Raw genomic sequence first — 16,493 nt, forward strand, 5'->3', positions numbered from 1 at the left:
GATTCCTACGTAGAAGTGATCTGAGTCTTTTCTCCTCTTGGGTCCAAGACCAACCTCATTCCATCTCTCTGGGACAGAGCTGGGATTTGGGAGAGGTCCAGAAAACAAGGATCTGCGGCCCCTACATCCCAGCAGCGTCCCGCTCAGAGAAACCGCATGAAAACGGCTAGAAAATCTGCACTTTCCTACCTCCCCTTCAAAACTCCTCTAGACTGTAAGCTCAATGTGGGCAGGGAATCTGCCCATTTATTGTTGTTCTGTCCCAAGCGCTTAGCGCAGTGCTCGGCAAACAGTATGTGGTCAATATATGATTGAATGAATGGATGAACAAACCATCTGGGACTCATCGGCCCCAGGGAAGGACTAGACACATGGAGAGTCCCGACCCTCTGCTCCACGTAGGCACCAGGAATGTGCCTCAAGACATGCAAGCCTCTTCCTGGAATCCTCTGCTCCTTCCCACACCCCCCCCCTCATCCCTGCCACTCTGCCCAGGCTCTCCGGGCAAGGAGGGCAGGCGGGGGATCTCCCGGCCAGCCGGGCAGACCAACAGGATTTTCCCCGGTTCCAAAACCGGCCACCCTCCACCCTAGGGGCCTGACAGGCACTCTCTCCCCAGTGGCCCAGCCCAAGTAGACAGACAGTCTCACTCCGTGTCTCGGCTCTTCCGTCGTGTTTACTGTGATATTTACATCTATTGCAAACGGAGAGCAGGCGGGCCCAACACTCCAGGCTCCCCACACCGGGAGTGCTCTGGGGCAGGGGAACCACCTCCACCTTTCTTACCCGTGGCCACTGACCCAGTTTCGAAAAGGCTTCCGGGCTGGGGGGGAGGGCAGGAGAGAGGGTGGCCCGAGGGGCGGCGGGTTGGTGGGGGAGAGTCCTGGGCCTGGACCAGGACCTCCCCCTCTGCTCAAGGCACAGAACGGTGGTGGGACGGGCAGCCGGGCGCGAGGAAGGTTGCGGGGGGCGGAGGGGTTCTTCCCTCCCCACTACAGGAGAGCAGTTGGGAACCCTTCAGTCCAACCCCAGAGCCTCCTTGCTTGGCCCCGGATTTGTGCCCCTTCTGGCTTCCGTCCTGGAAGGAAGCCCCTCAGAAGGGAGGATCTGTCCCACGAGAGTAGACAAGAACTTCCCAAACCAGCTCTGCCCCTGGAATGACCATCTTGCCCTGGCACTTCCCAGAGGCCTCTGGAGCAGCGGAAGGGCAGAGAACAAGAGCCACACCCCCTCTGCCTCAAATCCACCTGGATGTATCCCCTCCCGCGCTCCAGAAAGAGCTCGAGAGCTCTGCCCCTCTCTCGAGGTCCCTGGGGTCTTTTTTCCCCACACAGATCCCAGACCTTGAGGAACAGGTGGGAGGAGAGGGACAAAATGCAACCCCAAGAGGTAAGGAGTCACAGGGGACGGTGAGGACAGGGCAGACTTAGTTAGGAACGGGTGGGCTAAGAGGGTACATGCACCATTCCTGGGGCCAGGAAGCAACCTAAGGCAGGGAGGAGGGAAGGGGACGGAAGCAGGGAGGAAGGCAGCGAGCGATCCCCTGCAAGTTCACAGGTGGTGTTGGGGGTGGGGATGGAGCTAACTGTTTCTTCAGCCTCCGCCAGGGAGACGGCCAATTAAGAGCCTCGGCAGCTGCCCGGACCCTCGCCCTCCGGCCTAGAGCTTGCCAAGCTAGGAAAGCTGGGTAAACTGGAGTGGGGAAATGCCCTTTAGGTGGGGGATCCCTGAAACTCCCCAAGGCACAGGCCCCCCGCTCCCCAAGGCCCTCCCTGTAGCACTAGTGCCCGGTCTCCCGGGTGGGAGGGCGGGGTTCAGTCAGAGGACGCCAGCTGGGCCTGAGGGTGGCCGGGTAGGCGGTAGCCCCCGTGGAGTTCCTCCCCGCCCCCGGGACCCCCACGGAGCAGAGCCTCCACCCCCCGAGTGTCAGGCACACACGGTGTGGAAGTCTCGGGGCCACCGGAAAGACGCCCTCCGGTCCGAGCGGCGGCGGCAACCCCCGCCCCGGGGCGGGAAGGGCACGGCTGACGCCGGGGAGCCGGCGACCTAGGCCAGGAGGCGGATGATGCCGTTGTCGGAGCCCAGCAGGAGGTGGCGTTTGGTGGGCAGCACGGCCAGGCTGGTGAGGGTCCCGCGGAAGTTCTCGGAGCTCAGCTTAGCGGTGCTGGGAGGGTGGGGGGCCGGCTCCAGCAGGGAGTAGACCCCGATCTTGTTGGCCACGGTGCCAGTCACCACCTCGCTGCCATAGAGGTCAAAGGTGTGGATGGGGTCGGAGACGGACTTGTACTGGTGCACGGGCTTCTGCTCCAGTTCCTTCCACACGGTCAGCGCGTGGTCGTAGGATGAGCTGATAAGGACGCCGCCCTCCACTGCCTGGATCAGGGAATAGTGATGATAATAATAATACTTAGGGTATTTGTTAAGTGCTTACTGTGCACCAGGCACCGTTCAAAGTATTGGGGTAAATACAAGATAATTGGGTTAGACACAGTCCCTATCCCAAACGGGGCTCACGGTCTTAATCCCCATTTTACAGATGAGGGAAATCAGGCATAAGGAAGTTAAGTGACCTGCCCAAGGTCACAGAGCAGACAAGTGGCGGAGTCGGAATTAGAACCCATGACCTCCCGCCCCCCAGGCCCGTGCTCTATCCATTAGGCCAACAGCCCGGCGGACCGAGTGGGCGCCCCGCTCGGAGTCAGAGGTGAGTTGTGGCTGCCATTACAACGTTCCGCACGCGGCGCTCGGACATCAGCGGTTGACTGACCGCGGGTTGATTGCCAGTGGGGATGGGAGGAGACCCGAGAGGGGTCTGGTTGTGCTCGGATTTGGGTTGGAAACCAACCAGCCCACACCGGTCCATCTCCGGACACCGAGGGAGGTGGAGAGGTTTGGGCAGGCCCTTCTCCCCGGGGAGTCCAAGTCCGAGATCCATGGAGTCGGTCAGTCAGTCGGTCGTATTTACTGAGCACTTGCTGTGTGCCGAGCACTGTACTGAGTGCTTGGGAGAGGACAGTATAACAATAAGCAGACACATTCCTGTCCGCTGTGCTAAGATACTCAGATCACATCCAGTCCCTACCCGACAGGAGGCTCACATTCTAAGAGGGAGGGAGAGCAGCGTTACCTTCACGTTTCCAAGAATCCCCAGGGGGGAGCCCTGGTGCCCCCCGGATCCACTGGGGGGGAGGGGCCTGGGACTAGCCAGGGGCCCCGGGTGAGCAGCAATGAGCTGGCAGCCATCTGGCATCCCAGGACCGTCTCCATGGACCTCAACCCTCTAAGAGGTGGGCACCCAGGGGCCCGCCCAGGACCCTCAGGTTGGCGGTAGGCAGGGCAAACGGGGCAGCTCCTTCCCCACGCGACCTGCCCGACCAGGCACATATTAACCCACGTCCGGCCCCGGAGGTCCCAGGCCGGGCACTCCTGGGGCCAACCGGGATCCGAGGAGGTCCCCGAAGATCCTCCCCAAAGCTGGCCGAATTCCCTCCCGGTTCGATATCTCTCTCCGGCTCATCGGAGGCCACAGCCGGGAGGGCCCCCCGTCCTATCCCCCTCAGGAGGACACCCAGCAGCGCCCCTTTCTCTTTCCTGTCGGGTATTAGTCTCGTCTCCCTCCCTGTCCCCCAGGACGAAGCCGTGGGACGGGTGGGGGAGAGAGAGGGCCCACCTTCTCAGATGGTGACACCCCCCTCGCCCCCAGCCCAGGGCAGGTGGCAGGAGTAGGTGGGGGCCTGGACTCTGCCCAGCAATGGCGCTGGCAATCAACAGTCCTCCAGAGTGAGCTTTGTTTAACCTGAACTGGGTCAAGGCCTCAGAACCCCATCGCCAGCCCGAGGCCAGGCAAATATGGACAAGGGTTACTCATTATAGCTGGGACGACCAGAAGCGACAGCGACGGAAGGGAGGCCACGCATCGCACGGCCCCGGCTCCGCCCCCTCCCCCACGGGGCAGGAGCCGAACCTACCCGGGGGCTCAGGACCCCTGGGAAGACTGGAGATGGGGCCCGGTTTACAGCTTAAAGCTCAGTACAGTGCTCGGCACGTGGCGAGTGCTCAATAGGCGTGGCTTCATGGGAAGAACAAGAGGCCTGGGAGTCAGAAGACCTGGATTTAATCCCAGCTCAGCCACTTGCTTGCTCTGTGACCTTGGGCAAGTCACCTAACTCATCTGTGCCTCAGTTTCCTCCTCTGTAAAATGGGGGTTCAATACCGAACCTCTCACCTGCTTAGACTGTGAGCCCCATGGGGAACGTAGACTGTGTCTGATCTGATTATCTTGTGTCTACCCCTGTACTCAGTACAGTGCTCGGCACACAGCAAGTACTTAGCGAATATCATTATTATTACTGAATGGCTAAAGGCTTAGACCAATCCTCCCCCAGCCCCACCTCACTGTCCTCGCCCCAGGGAGGAAGCAGCAACCAGCCCAGGGCTTCTCAGTGCTTCAGTAAATCAACAGTAATAATAATAATACCTGTGGTATTTGTTAAACACTTACTATGTGCCAGGCACCGTATTAAGTGCTGGGGTAGATACAAGGTAATGGGGTTGGACACAGTCCCTGTCCCACATGAGGCTCACAGTCTTAATCCCCATTTTACAGATGAGGTAACAGAGGCCCAGAAAGGTTGAGTGACTTGCCCTAGGTCACTCAGCAGACAAGTGGCAGAGCCAAAATTGGAATCCAGGTGCTTTAGAGTCACTGTGCTCTTTCCACTAGTCCTCGCTGCTTCTCATTTTGAAGTCAACGGGGAATTCTTCCCATCAGAACGTAGCTCCCTGTGGGCAGGAAATGTGCCTTGTGCTTCTGGTGTGTCTTCCTAGACACTTAGTACAGTGGTTCACAAGCCCAGTGGGCACTCAATAAATACCACCACCACTACTAGGGCCTCTGCCTTCTCAGGTCTCTCCCAAAAGCGTCCCCAGGGCCCCGAGCCACCTCAGTCGAAGTCCCCAAGGCTGCTCACCTTGATCTGCAGGATGTCTCCCTCGTGGGCCGGCCAGCCCCGGAGAATGAGGCCCGTCCGGGTGTCCAGCAACACCATGTAGCCGGAAGAGAAGCCGGCCACGACGCTGCGGCCGCTGGGGCTGACGGCCAGTGAGCGGATCAACCCTGCGTTCACGCCGCCCCCGAGCCGGAACTCGTGCTGCGAGAGACCCCGGGGTCCCCGGGGGTGAGAGGCTCTTCCCGGAGGGCACCCCTGCGGGCGAGGCGCCCCGCCCACCCCGCCTCCCCCACCCGCTGCCCGGGGAGGAGCCCGGAGTACCTGCAGGCCTGGCTTCCGGCAGTCCACGAAGCGCAGGACCGAGTCGGCGCTCGCCAGGGTGATGCTGGCATGGGGGGCCGGCATAGTGGCCACTGCCGTCAGGGGCGCCCGGCTGTCCGCCTCCACGGTCCGCAGGACTTTAGCTGGGAGGGAGAGGAGGGTGGCTAGTACCGTCGGCAGGACCCTCGGGCTTCTGTCTCGCCCGGTGCCCCCACGAACCCAGAAAATCTCCCACCCTCGGTCCAGTGAGGTCTTCCCCTTGGGCACCGGGCTCCCTGCATGAGGACGCCTCCCTCCCCACCCTGTTTCCGGACGAGAAGGGCCTCAGGACGCAAACCCAAATTCACAGCTCTGCCTCTCTCCCCCCCCCGTCCCCAAGTCAACACGGCAGACCCCGGCCCCGCCAACACCATCCCTCCTCGGCTGTAAAAGTCCAAAGAACCCCATCCTCACCTGTGTAGGGGTCCCACACGTGGATGACCCCGTCGCAGCTCACCACCTGCTGCAGGGCCTCCAGCTGGCTGACGAAGAACACCGACTTCCTGTGCTGGGTGAAGACCAGGCGCGAGGCCGTCTCGCTGGTGCCGTCGCCGCAGTTGTACAGGGGCCAGAGGCGGACCGTCTTGTCCTTGCTGCCGCTCAAGAAAAAGTCCTCGCCGGCCAGGGGGGCCACGCACTTGAGGGCCCCCGTGTGACCGTGGAAACTCTGCAGCTTGATCTGGTGGAAGTGGAAGTGGGCATCGTGCTGGCTGACGCCGATCTCGTACTGCCAGTACGCCAGCCAGTTCCCGCACAGCCCGTGGGCGCTCCGGGGCAGGTCCCGCTTCAGGGCGTTCTCCTCGCCGGCCAGGCCGGACTCGGCCGCCCCAGCGCCGGCCCCTGGGGACCCGGGGCCCAGAGGCTGCGCGTCCGTGGGGATCTGGATCCGGTTCCCCACCAGGACGCTGCCGAAGGTGCCCGAGTGCCCGTCCTCCTGGCGGCCGCCCCCTCGGGGGTCCCGCTCCGGGCAGGAGACGCTGGCCGTGGGCTCCGGGTTACCGGGATCTCGGTCCCGAGGGCTGGCGCTCTCCAGGTACGCGGCCGCCAGCTGGCCCACCAGGACGTGGTTCGGGACGATCTTGCGGATGACGTCACCTGGGCGGGGGGGAGCATTCGAGGGCTGACCGGGGCTCGGCCACGGCCCGGGGGGCCGGCCCCCGGTCAAGATTCCGGGTGGGGGTCCCCCTTCCCATAGAGAGACGAACAAGCGGAAGCCATGGCCGGAGGGCAGCGGACCGCCGCGGAGGAGGCCGAGGAAAGCCAGCCCGGGGCCGCCGACCACGGCGACGTCTCAGCTTTCCCCAGGAGCTGCACCCAGAGACCATCGGGCACCAGCTCCTTGCGGGTGGGGAATGAGCCTAACGGCTCTGTTATAGTGTACTCCCACCGAGTGCTCAGTACAGTGCTCTGCATATGGTAAGCACTCAATAAATGCCACTGATCTATCGGGGCGGCCCCCAGCTGATGGACCGATCTCCGGCCCCCGGGGAATCTCCTCGACAGTGACGATCCTGCTGCCGCTGCTCCACCCCGGGCATCAGAGCCGAGGCCAACAGCCTCTCCCTCGGGGCTCATCCCCAGCCTCGGGCCACCCTGGGAGCCGGAAGAGGGGTGAGGGAGAGGAGGGGAGGATGGGGAGGAATAGAAGGGAAGAGGATGGGAAACGAGGGGAGAGGCGGGCAACTACCTAGCAGGCAGGAGAAGGGCACAAAGGTGGCATAGGCCATCTCCAGGCTAAACACCTCCTGCAGTTCCTCGCGCACGGACAGGTCCACCGGCCGCACCTGCCCGTCCGAGAAGGGCAACTCCAGCACCCGGCTCTCCCCGCGGTTCAGGGGCTCCGGCGTCGGGCCCTGTGGGGAGAAAGTCAACTGGAAACCTAGAAGGGGGGCGGGCAGGCCAGCCCCTAATCCCAGTTCGGACCCCCGAGCCCCTCTCGCCCACCTGTTGCTGCAGCTCGTGCAGCAGGGAGAAGGCCTGGAAGAAGGTGGCGACCGGGTCACTCAGGTGCTGCTGGACCATCTCCGGCCCGATTCGCAGGCAGATGAGGGCGATCAAGCTGACCGTCTTCATGCACAGGACGGTGCGGGCCTGGGAGCCGCTCGGGAAACTGGACACAAGTTAGTCCCGCCCCTGCGCCCGTGCCCACCCCCCGGGGTGCGGAGACGAGCTCCCGGTCTGGCCCTAGCCGGGACTCACCTGGTAAGGGGGGAGGTCAGGAAGCCCAGCACGGGGAGCAGGACCTCCTGGCTGATCTTGGGGAGGATGTCCATGAGCGTGGTGTCCGAGAGGTTCACCGTGATCCTCTGGGTCAGGGTGACCGCGGCCAGCAGCCCGGCCTCCTTCCGGCTGTTCAACCGGCTGACCCCGGTCCCGCCGCTGGGGGCCACCTGGGGCAGGGAGAGGAAAATGAGGCCGTCCCGGCCGTCGGCTCTGGGTCCCGGGCGCCCCCGGGGCCTGGCCGCTCTCCGCACCCCGCGGCCTCACGCCTGGCGGACCGGGGGCCCCCAGCCCGGGGGAAGTCCGGCAGGGCAGGACGGGTGGAGGGCCCAGCACTGACCAGGTAGCTGATGTAGGGCAGGTACTGGTAGGTGAGGACCGGCTCCCCGTACAGGTGGGCCACGTGCATGAGGCAGTCCAGGACGGGCCTGGACACCTGGTCCCCCACCACTGGCCGCTTCTGGTAGATGCTGCCGGAGCCCAGGGGGGTGTGGTCGCTGTCGCCCGCCGTGAACTGCTGCCTAGCGGGACCTGCCGGGAGCAGCACAAGGAGCTCAGCTGCCAAGGAGAGGCGGCTGACCCCGAGGCTGCCCCCCCAAAATCAATCGGTCGGTGGAATTTATTGAGCATTTGCTAGCTGCAGAGCACCGTCCCAAGCGTTTGGGAAAGTACAAGAGAAGAGAGGTGGTAGTCGCGATGGCTGCCTTTAAGGGGCGGACGATCTGCTGGGGGAGACTGAGTACTTGCTGGGTGCAGAGCACTTGGGAGAGTTCATTACAACGGATTTGGTAGACACAATCCCCACCCACAGGGAGCTGACAGTCTTCTGAGGGAGACAGACACGAATTTAAATTACAGAGGGAAGTAATAGGTTATGAGGATCGGTACGCAAGTGCTATGGGGCTCGGGTGAGTTTCAGAGTGCTTTCGGGGAACACGGCACAGGCAATGCAGAGGGAAGGGTGGGTAGGGAAAACGAGGGTTTAAGTCAGGGAAGGCCTCATGGAGGTGCTGTGATTTCAGGAGGGTCCCCGGGTCCCCCCCACGCAGACGTTACCGACGTAGCAGGCCGTCAGCAGGCGGAGCAGGTTCCGGGCCACGTAGCGCGAGGTCACGGTCGGGCCCAGTTTGGCCGAGAGCCACCTCACCATCTTGCAGGCTGTGTCTGGGGAGGGCAGGGAGTCAGGGTGAGGCTGGCAGATAGGCTATCTCCCCCTGGACGACTCCGGACCCCACCCGCCCCAGGGAGCTGCCCTGCCCGGCCCTCTCCTCCCCAACCCCCCGTCAGGCAGCGAGCCCCCGGCCACGCCTGCCGTCGACCCTGGCGGCGCCCGGGAACCGCCCGGGGTCGGGCTATCCTCCGTCCGCTGCCCTCCCCGCTCCCCGGGGGCGGGCGGCAAACGTACCCAGGAGGATCTTCCGCTCCTTGTCCTCCGATCGGTCACTCAGCTCCTCCCCTTCCACTTCCCCTCCGCCGTCGGCCAGGACGGCATCTATGGAGACGGCCGGGTCCGAGAGGGCGAGGTCCTGCCCCGCCACGGCACCATCCCGCTCCTCCTCCTCCTCCTCTTCGTCCCCTTCGTCCTGGTCCTCCGCCCCCTCGTCCTCCTCTTCCTCGTCCTCGTCGTCCTCCTCCTCCCCATCTTCCTCCTCCTCCGAGCCTTCGCTCTGCTTCAGGTCCTGGCTGCTGTCCCCGGACTTGAGGCTGCTCTTGTCCTTCTGGGAGTCGGGGTCCCCGGGTCGGCCCTCGCCCAGAGACCCGTCGCCCAGAGACCCCTCGCTGGCGCTGCTCTTGTCGCTCAGCCGCCCCAGGCTGAGCGACTCGGGCTCCTGGGGCCGCAGGGAATCGGCCACGTACAGCCCCTCCTGGAAGTCCTCGCTCTCGGGCGGGTAGGCCTGGTCGTGGAAGCTGACCCCGGATGTGTAATCCAGGAGCCCCAGCCCGGAGGAGGGGCCGGGCTCGCCCTCCATCTCCCTCTCCTCCCCGAAGGCCCCCAGGCCGGGGCCGCCCCCGCCGCTGCCGCCGCCCTCCTCCCCGCCCTCCTTGGCGTCGTCCTCGGCGGCCCCCGCCAGGGTCCGGCTCTCCTCCTGCGGGCTTTCGACGCCCACCAGGATCTGCAGGATGTGCGCCAGCAGGTGCCCCAGGAAGGCCTGGAGCCCGAGCCGCACCACCAGCTGGGCCACGAAGCAGTCGGTGTAGAGGTAGAAGCGGCCGCGCAGGGAGCGGGGGTTCTCGTAGGCCCCGACCAGGGGCTTCAGCAGGTACTTGTTGGCGTTCTTGGGGCCCAGGGCCCCGGCGATGGGCTCGAAGAGGTACCAGGCCGCGTAGACGGCGGTGTCCTCCTCGGACATCAGCGACAGGATGAAGGGCAACAGGATCTCCAGGCCCTCGGGGGTGATCTCGCCCAGGATCCCCTCCAGCCGCCGCCACAGCTGGCAGACCAGCTCCCGGCCCTGGTGCTCCCCCTCCCCGCTCCAGGCCCGGTACAGCAGGATGAACTGGTGCAGGGCCGGGAAGTACGGGGGGAAGGGGACCGCGGCGCTGAAGGGGCTGAGGAGCTGGGCGGGACAGGGCGGCGGGAGGCCCCGGCAGATCTGGGGGTAGGTCCAGAGCCGGGCGGCCCCTTGGGCCCCGGCCGGCCCCTCGGGCGGGGGCGGTCCCAGGGGGCGGCCGAGCTGCAGCAGCGTGTCCAGCACCGGCTGCAGAGGCCCGGGGATCTCCCTAGGGTGGCGGCAGCAGAGGCCACGGACGCGGACGAGGCGGTCCGGGAGCGGGGCGCCCGGCGGCAGCGAGCGCAACCTGGGGGCGAACACGATCTCGGCGATCAGGACGCCCAGCGCCTGCATGTCCCGCTGGAAGAGGTCCGCCAGTTTCTGGGGGGGTGGGGCGCGGGGGGGCTCCGGCCCCTCGGGCCGGCCGCCGCCGCCGTTCAAGGATCTGACCAGGAAGTTCCCCAGCTTCTCCAGCTCCTCCAGGGCCTGCAGGGGGTTGAAGCCCTCGGGCAGGGCGATTTTGCCGCGGTCGGCGGCGGCGTGGTCGCCGTCGGCCGGCTCCGCCCCTCCGGCGCGGCTCCTCCGAACGGGCCGGCCGGCCGCCGGCCCGGAGCGGGGCTGATCGGCCGCCTTCCCGGACAGAGAGAGCGAATCCAGCGCCTCGGTGCCCTGCTCCAGCTCCTCCTCGCCCCCGGCCGGCCGCTCCCCGATCCAGCCGGCGTCGCAGGCGGTGGCCTCCGGCACCGGCCCGCCGGGCCCGCCCCCCGCCGGGGCCCACCCGTCCTCCCGGCCGGCTATCTCCCGGACGCCGGGGCCGGGGGGCCGGGCCGGCGGCGGGGGCTCGGCGGGGGCGGGCGGGGGTCCCACCCGGCGCTGCGGGTGGGGCTGGTCGAAGAGCTGGACCACCCCGAAGCTGGCCAGGTGGGTGTGGTTGTCCACCAGGTGCAGGCAGACGTTCTTCTCCTTCAGAGCCTCCTTGCCCAGGAGCTTGTAGCCGAAGGTGAGGTCGATCCAGTGGTGCAGGTCCCGCGACACCTCGGGGCTCTCCAGCAGCGCCCGGTGGGCCTCCACGAACTCCTCGGTCGAGCGGCACCAGGCGGGCACGTCCAGGTCGGGCATGTCGGGGTGGATGGAGCGGAAGATGGAGGGGTCGGTGTAGAACTCGGGGATGCACTCGTCCGGGGTCCAGCTCTGCATGCGCTCCATGCTGGCCGGGTACTCGTTGGGCTCCCACTGGGAGCGCACGTGGCCGCACAGCACGGCCTTGGGGGTCCTCCGGGCCGTGTACACGTAGTAGGTGATGTCGGACAGCACGTCCGAGATGTGGTGGGGCACGTGGAGGGGCTCCCCGCTGCCCCCGCCGGCCGCAAACGCCTGCCGGGTCATCTCGTAGGTGAAGTCTAATTGCTTATCGCCCTTGTTGAGGCGGAACTTGGACTTCCTGAGGTCCCGGAACCCGCCGTTCCTGCTGCTGAAGTCCACCACCCAGGGCAGGACCGGGTGGTAGTTGGGGTCCCCCACCCGGCGGCCGGCCAGCCGGTTCAGCTGCATGAGGTAGTCGAAGTTGCTGAGGCGGCCGTGGACCCAGTCCCACACCAGCCCCCTCAGCTCCCCGCGCGGAGGGGCTCCCCGGGCCGGACCGCCGCCGGCCCCGTCCCTCCCGGCCCCCGCCCCCGGCTCCTCCTCCTCCTCCTGCCCCTCTTCCTCCTCCATCTCCTCCTCCGGTCTCTCGTAGGCGCTGAGGTCCACCCGGAGCTGGCTGCACAGCTTCTCGTCCACGGCCACGTGGTGGAGGGACAGGGCCCCGCAGGCCAGGCCCTGGCGGTGGCAGGCGGCCATGGCCTGCAGCACGTGGAAGAGGATGAAGAGGACCTTGGCGTGGCTGTTGGTCAGCTTGGCGGGGCTGAAGGTGACCACGTCGTGCAGGGAGAACTGGACGTAGGGGTACAGCACGTACAGCATCTCCGCGGACTCCACCAGCGCCTCGGCTCGCAGGAGGTTGGGGCACGAGGGGCCACCCCAGGGGCCCGGGGGCCCGTCCTTGGCGGGAGACGGGCACCGGGCCCCTCTCCCGACTTGGAGAAAGGGGCAGCCGTAGACCCTCTGCAGGGCCTGGCGCACGGAGTCCAAGGCGGACGGGGCGGGCGGGGAGGGACCGAGGCAGTAGGGCCGCATGCGGGTCCGGTGGGCCTCCTGCCACAGGTTCCGGTAGTTCTGGGCGGCCACGTCCCTCATGAAGCGAGCGAGGGTGTCGGGCGCCTCGCCCCGCTCCGGAGGGCCGGGGCCCGGGGCCAGCGGGTAGGCCAGCCGCCGCTTGCGCACCCCGTGCACCTCCAGGCGGGTCCAGCCGGCCGGCAGCTTCTGCACGGAGCGCTGGAGGAGGGTCCTGGCCTCCGCCTCGCTGGGTCCCTCGGGCCGGGACCCGGGGGCCGGGGGCAGCCGCCGCTCCCGCAGGCTCGCCAGCCACCGGGTGGGCACCAGGGCCACCACGTGGGTGCCGCCGGGGCCGGGTGCCAGCTGCCGGGGGTCGATGTGCAGGTCCCTCTCCACGCTCCGCAGCAGGGCTTCCACGGCGGGGCCGGGGCGGGCCAGGTCAGGGCCGGGGTGCGCCATGTCGGGGCCGGCGTGTGCCGCTCCGCCCTCGTTCCTGGAAGGGCAGACGGGGTCCGGGGATGCAACGGCCCACCCTCGATCCAGCCATCTCTATCCCCCAGGCCCTGCCGGCCTCCCTCCTCTTCCTCCCCGGCTTCTTCCTCTTTTCTCGGCTGCTCTCCTCCTTCTCTCCCACCCTTTTTCGGCCCGCGACCCCTCTAGGGCCAGGAGGCCCAGGTCCAGCCGCCCACCGGGCTCACTTCCTCCAGGCCCGGGGCAAGGTGCACCGAGGCTGCTGTCTGTCTGTCCCCGTTTCCAACCTCCCCCGGGCAGCTCAGAGGAGTCCACACCCGGGGAGGGAAAAGGGAAGAGGTAGGGAGGGAGGCAAAGGAAGGAGAAGGGGAGGAGGAAGAGGGTAGGGGGGAAGCGAGAAGGGAGGGAAGGGAAGCAGGCGATGGGGGGAAGGTCGGTGGGAGTGGAAGCAGGGGGGAGGCAGGCGGGAAGGGAAGCAGGGAGGGAGAGGGGGCAAGGGAAGGAGGGTGGGGGGGTCAGGAAGGGAGCAGCAAAGCAGGGAGGAAGGGAGGGAGGGGAAGTAGGAGAAGGGGAGGTAGGTGGGAGTGGAAGCAGGGGGGAGGCAGGGGGGGAAGGGAAGCGGGGAGGGAGAGGGGGCAAGGGAAGGAGGGTGGGGGATGGGGAAGGAGGCAGCAAAGCAGGAGGAAGGGAGGGAGGGGAAGTAGGGGAGAGCGGGAGGTAGGTGGGAGTGGAAGCAGGGGGGAGGCAGGCTGGAAGGGGTGCAGGGAGGGAAGGAGACAGGCTGGAAGGGAAAAGCAGGACGGGAGGAGAGGCAGGGGGAGGGAAGGGAGGCAGGAGGGCGGGAAGCAGGGACGGAGGGAAAGGAGAAAGGAAGGGTTAGGAGGGAAGCAGGGAGGGCTTGGGTCTCACCTGGGGCCGCAGGCGAGCCGGCAGGCCCTAGTCCCGGGCAGAGGCGGGCCGGGCCCCAGCCATGTTGGGTCAGCTGACGCCGGTCACATGAGCGCCCTGACTCGGAAACAACTGCACGTGGACGGAGCAGCCGGGACCCGGGGCACCCGGGGGACATCCTTTTTCAACGGAAAAGAGTTGTTTTCCTTCATGGTATTTGTTCAGCGCTTACGACGCGCGGGCTCTGAACTAACCACAGGGATAGATACAGGCTAATGGGGTCGGACACGGTCCCTGTCCCACTTGGGACTCCCGGTCTGAATCCCCAGAACAATAATAATAATAATAATGGTGGTATTTGTTAAGCGCGTATTATGTGCCAAGCACTGGGGTAGATGCAGAGTAATTCGGTTGCCCCATCTGGGGCTCACGGTCTTAATCCCCGTTTTACAGAGGAGGTAACCTCAGGGATTCAGCCCTCCGTGCAGTCGCCTCAGCTTCCCTGGGGTTTCTTTCTGCCACCTGAAGATAAGATACGAGCCACAGAGTGGCACCCGTCACCAGTAATAACAATCATAATGATAATGGTATTTGTTAAGTGCGTCGTATGTGCCAAGCACTGAGTTCTGGGGTAGATACAAACTGATCAGTTTGGGCACAGTCCCCTGTCCTACCTGGGGCTCACAGTCTTCATTCCCATTTTACAGATGGAGTGACGGAGGCACAGAGAAGTAAAGTGACTTGCCCAAGGTCACAGTAGACAATAATAATGTTGGTATTTTTAAGCGCTATGTGCAGAACACTGTTCTAAGCACTGGGGTAGATACAGGGTAATCAGGTTGTCCCCCATGAGGCTCACAGTCTTAATCCCCATTTTACAGATGAGGGAACTGAAGCACAGAGAAGTTAAGTGACTTGCCCACAGTCACATAGCTGACAAGCGGCGGAGCCGGGATTCGAACCCATGACCTCTGACTCCCAAGCCCAGACTCTTTCCGCTGAGCCAGGCTGCTTCTCTAGACAAGTGGCGGAGCCAGGATTAGAACCCACGTCCTCTGATTCCCAAGTCCGTGCTCTTGCCACTAGGCCAGGCTGCTTCCTGGTGCTCCGAATTGTCCCAAGAGCAGTCCCTGAATCTGAGTCGGCCTGGAACGGGGGAGGGAGGAAGAGCAGGAGCTTCGCTGTAATGCAGAAACTGCTCCTCACCCCAAACACCAGAGTCCGGGCCACAGCCTCCTGGAGAAGGAGCTGCTGCCAGCCACAGCTCAGCTCGGCGCCCGCGGACCGCCCGGCTCCCGGTGACTCGACCCCAGCAGCTCGTCCTGCCAAGGAAGCCGTTTGTGCCCGGAAGTGACCTGAAGGCCGAGGGGAAGGTCAGAGATATGAGAAGGATGATGGAGAGTGAGGTCTTGGGTGTGATTCATCCCATAAGGGTTTGGCAGGGTTGAAGGACTCTCTTGGTTTCTAAGAATTTCCCCTCCCATGACAAGACTCTCAATCAGTCAGAGAAGTAGCGTGGCCTGGCGGATAGAGGCCGGGCCTGGGAGTTAGAAGGACCCTGGTTCTAATCTGGCTCTGCCACTTGTCCGCTACGAGACCTTGGGCAACTCACTTCACTTCTCTGGGCCTCGGTTCCCTCATCTGTAAAATGGGGATTAAGACTGTGAGCCCCACATGGGACAACCTGATAACCTTGTATCTATCCCAGCGCCGAGAAAAGCGTTCGGCATATTGCAAGTCCTTAACAAGTACCGTAGTTATTATTATTACTAAGTGCTGGGGAAGATGCAAGATAATCAGGTCGGACACAGTCTCTGTCCCACTTGGGACTCACGGTCTAGGAAGGAGTAGGATTTAATCCCCGTTTTACAGTTGATAAAATGCCCAGAAGGCTCTTCGAAAAAGGAAGGAGGTAACGTAATCGCACCAGTCCCCCTCCCGGAGCGCTCTGAGCAATGTCCAAGCCAGGCCTCGGAACACCTGTGTGACGGTGGGCAAGTCACTTAACTTCTCTGTGCCTCTCATCTGTAAAATGGGGATGAAGCCTGTGAGCCTCACGTGGGACAACCTGACTACCCTGTATCTACCCCAGAGTTTAGAGTACTGCTCTGCACACAGTAAGCGCTTAACAGATACCAACATTATTACATTAACACTGTCCCAACCGTCCTGAGAGGCTCGTCAAACGCCCCCGAGGACCAAGCCGGGCCCTAGGTGCATCCAGCATTGAAACCAGGACCAAGAGAGAAGAGATGGTGATGCTGAGGATTGAAGAGCGGGGCGTTCTTTCTGCTGTTGATCAGGTGGCCTGGGGCATGTCCAGAAGTCCAGCCCGGCTGGCACCCACGTCCCTTGACCAGGATGTGATACCCAGTCACCCCACCCTTTCAAATTTAGATGGGCAATGCCCTCTAGCGGCTTCGTGTGAAGCTAAAGCAGCCCCACCCTTCCTCCTGGGCGCTGGGGTGGGTGATTCCGGCCGAGCAAGTGTGAAAGGAGCGGTTGGTTTTAGCCCCCATCTGGGTGGGATGGGCCCTGCCTTGCTGGGGGGCGGGTGGGTCGTGTCAGCTCTGGGGCAGAGAATCCCCCAAACCGGACTGACGACATTTCGTCGTGTACTAGGGAGGAGGGAACAGGGTGACGGGGAGAAATCTTGCTTCCGTCCTCTGGCGGCAAACACCGCAGTCTCTAGTCAGATCCCGTTCCCATCCAGGGGCCGATTCGGTTCTGGCCTCGTCCAACGTCTTCCTGGGGCTAGTGGAGTTAGGGCAGATCTGGGACCGAAATGGACTTCGGGAAGTGTTAGGGCCTCGCTGTGAGATTTTCCCAAATCGGCCCCTCCGGTCGGGAGGCAAAGATCCATGGGGCCTCTTCTGAGCTGGGGGGTTGGGGGGGGGGTCCCACATCACAGGGCCAGGGCGGCTCCGCCCTGCCGATCCCCCGATCCCGTCTGGGTTCG

At 64.3% G+C, this 16,493-nt stretch overlaps 1 protein-coding gene across 2 annotated transcripts; it reads right to left on the minus strand.

Annotated features, from left to right (window-relative positions):
- Positions 1-656: 656 nt before the first annotated feature.
- WDR81 (WD repeat domain 81) lies at positions 657-13,731 on the minus strand. Of its 2 annotated transcripts, XM_029082311.2 has the most exons (11): positions 13,556-13,731; positions 8,935-12,668; positions 8,586-8,693; positions 7,870-8,060; positions 7,509-7,699; positions 7,254-7,419; positions 6,997-7,162; positions 5,724-6,404; positions 5,271-5,413; positions 4,971-5,150; positions 657-2,373 (listed from the first exon to the last, which is right to left on the minus strand). In XM_029082311.2, the coding sequence occupies exons 2-11, from the start codon at positions 12,632-12,634 to the stop codon at positions 2,047-2,049; spliced, it is 5,853 nt and encodes a 1,950-aa protein (XP_028938144.1). In that variant the 5' UTR covers positions 12,635-12,668; positions 13,556-13,731; the 3' UTR covers positions 657-2,046. The 2 variants fall into 2 exon arrangements, with proteins under 2 accessions (XP_028938144.1, XP_028938145.1); XM_029082312.2 differs by lacking the exon at positions 13,556-13,731 and having other exon boundaries at positions 8,935-12,988.
- Positions 13,732-16,493: the final 2,762 nt, after the last annotated feature.

The sequence above is a fragment of the Ornithorhynchus anatinus genome, chromosome 17, assembly GCF_004115215.2.
Source record: "Ornithorhynchus anatinus isolate Pmale09 chromosome 17, mOrnAna1.pri.v4, whole genome shotgun sequence".
In the NCBI taxonomy this organism is placed as follows: Eukaryota; Metazoa; Chordata; class Mammalia; order Monotremata; family Ornithorhynchidae; genus Ornithorhynchus; species Ornithorhynchus anatinus.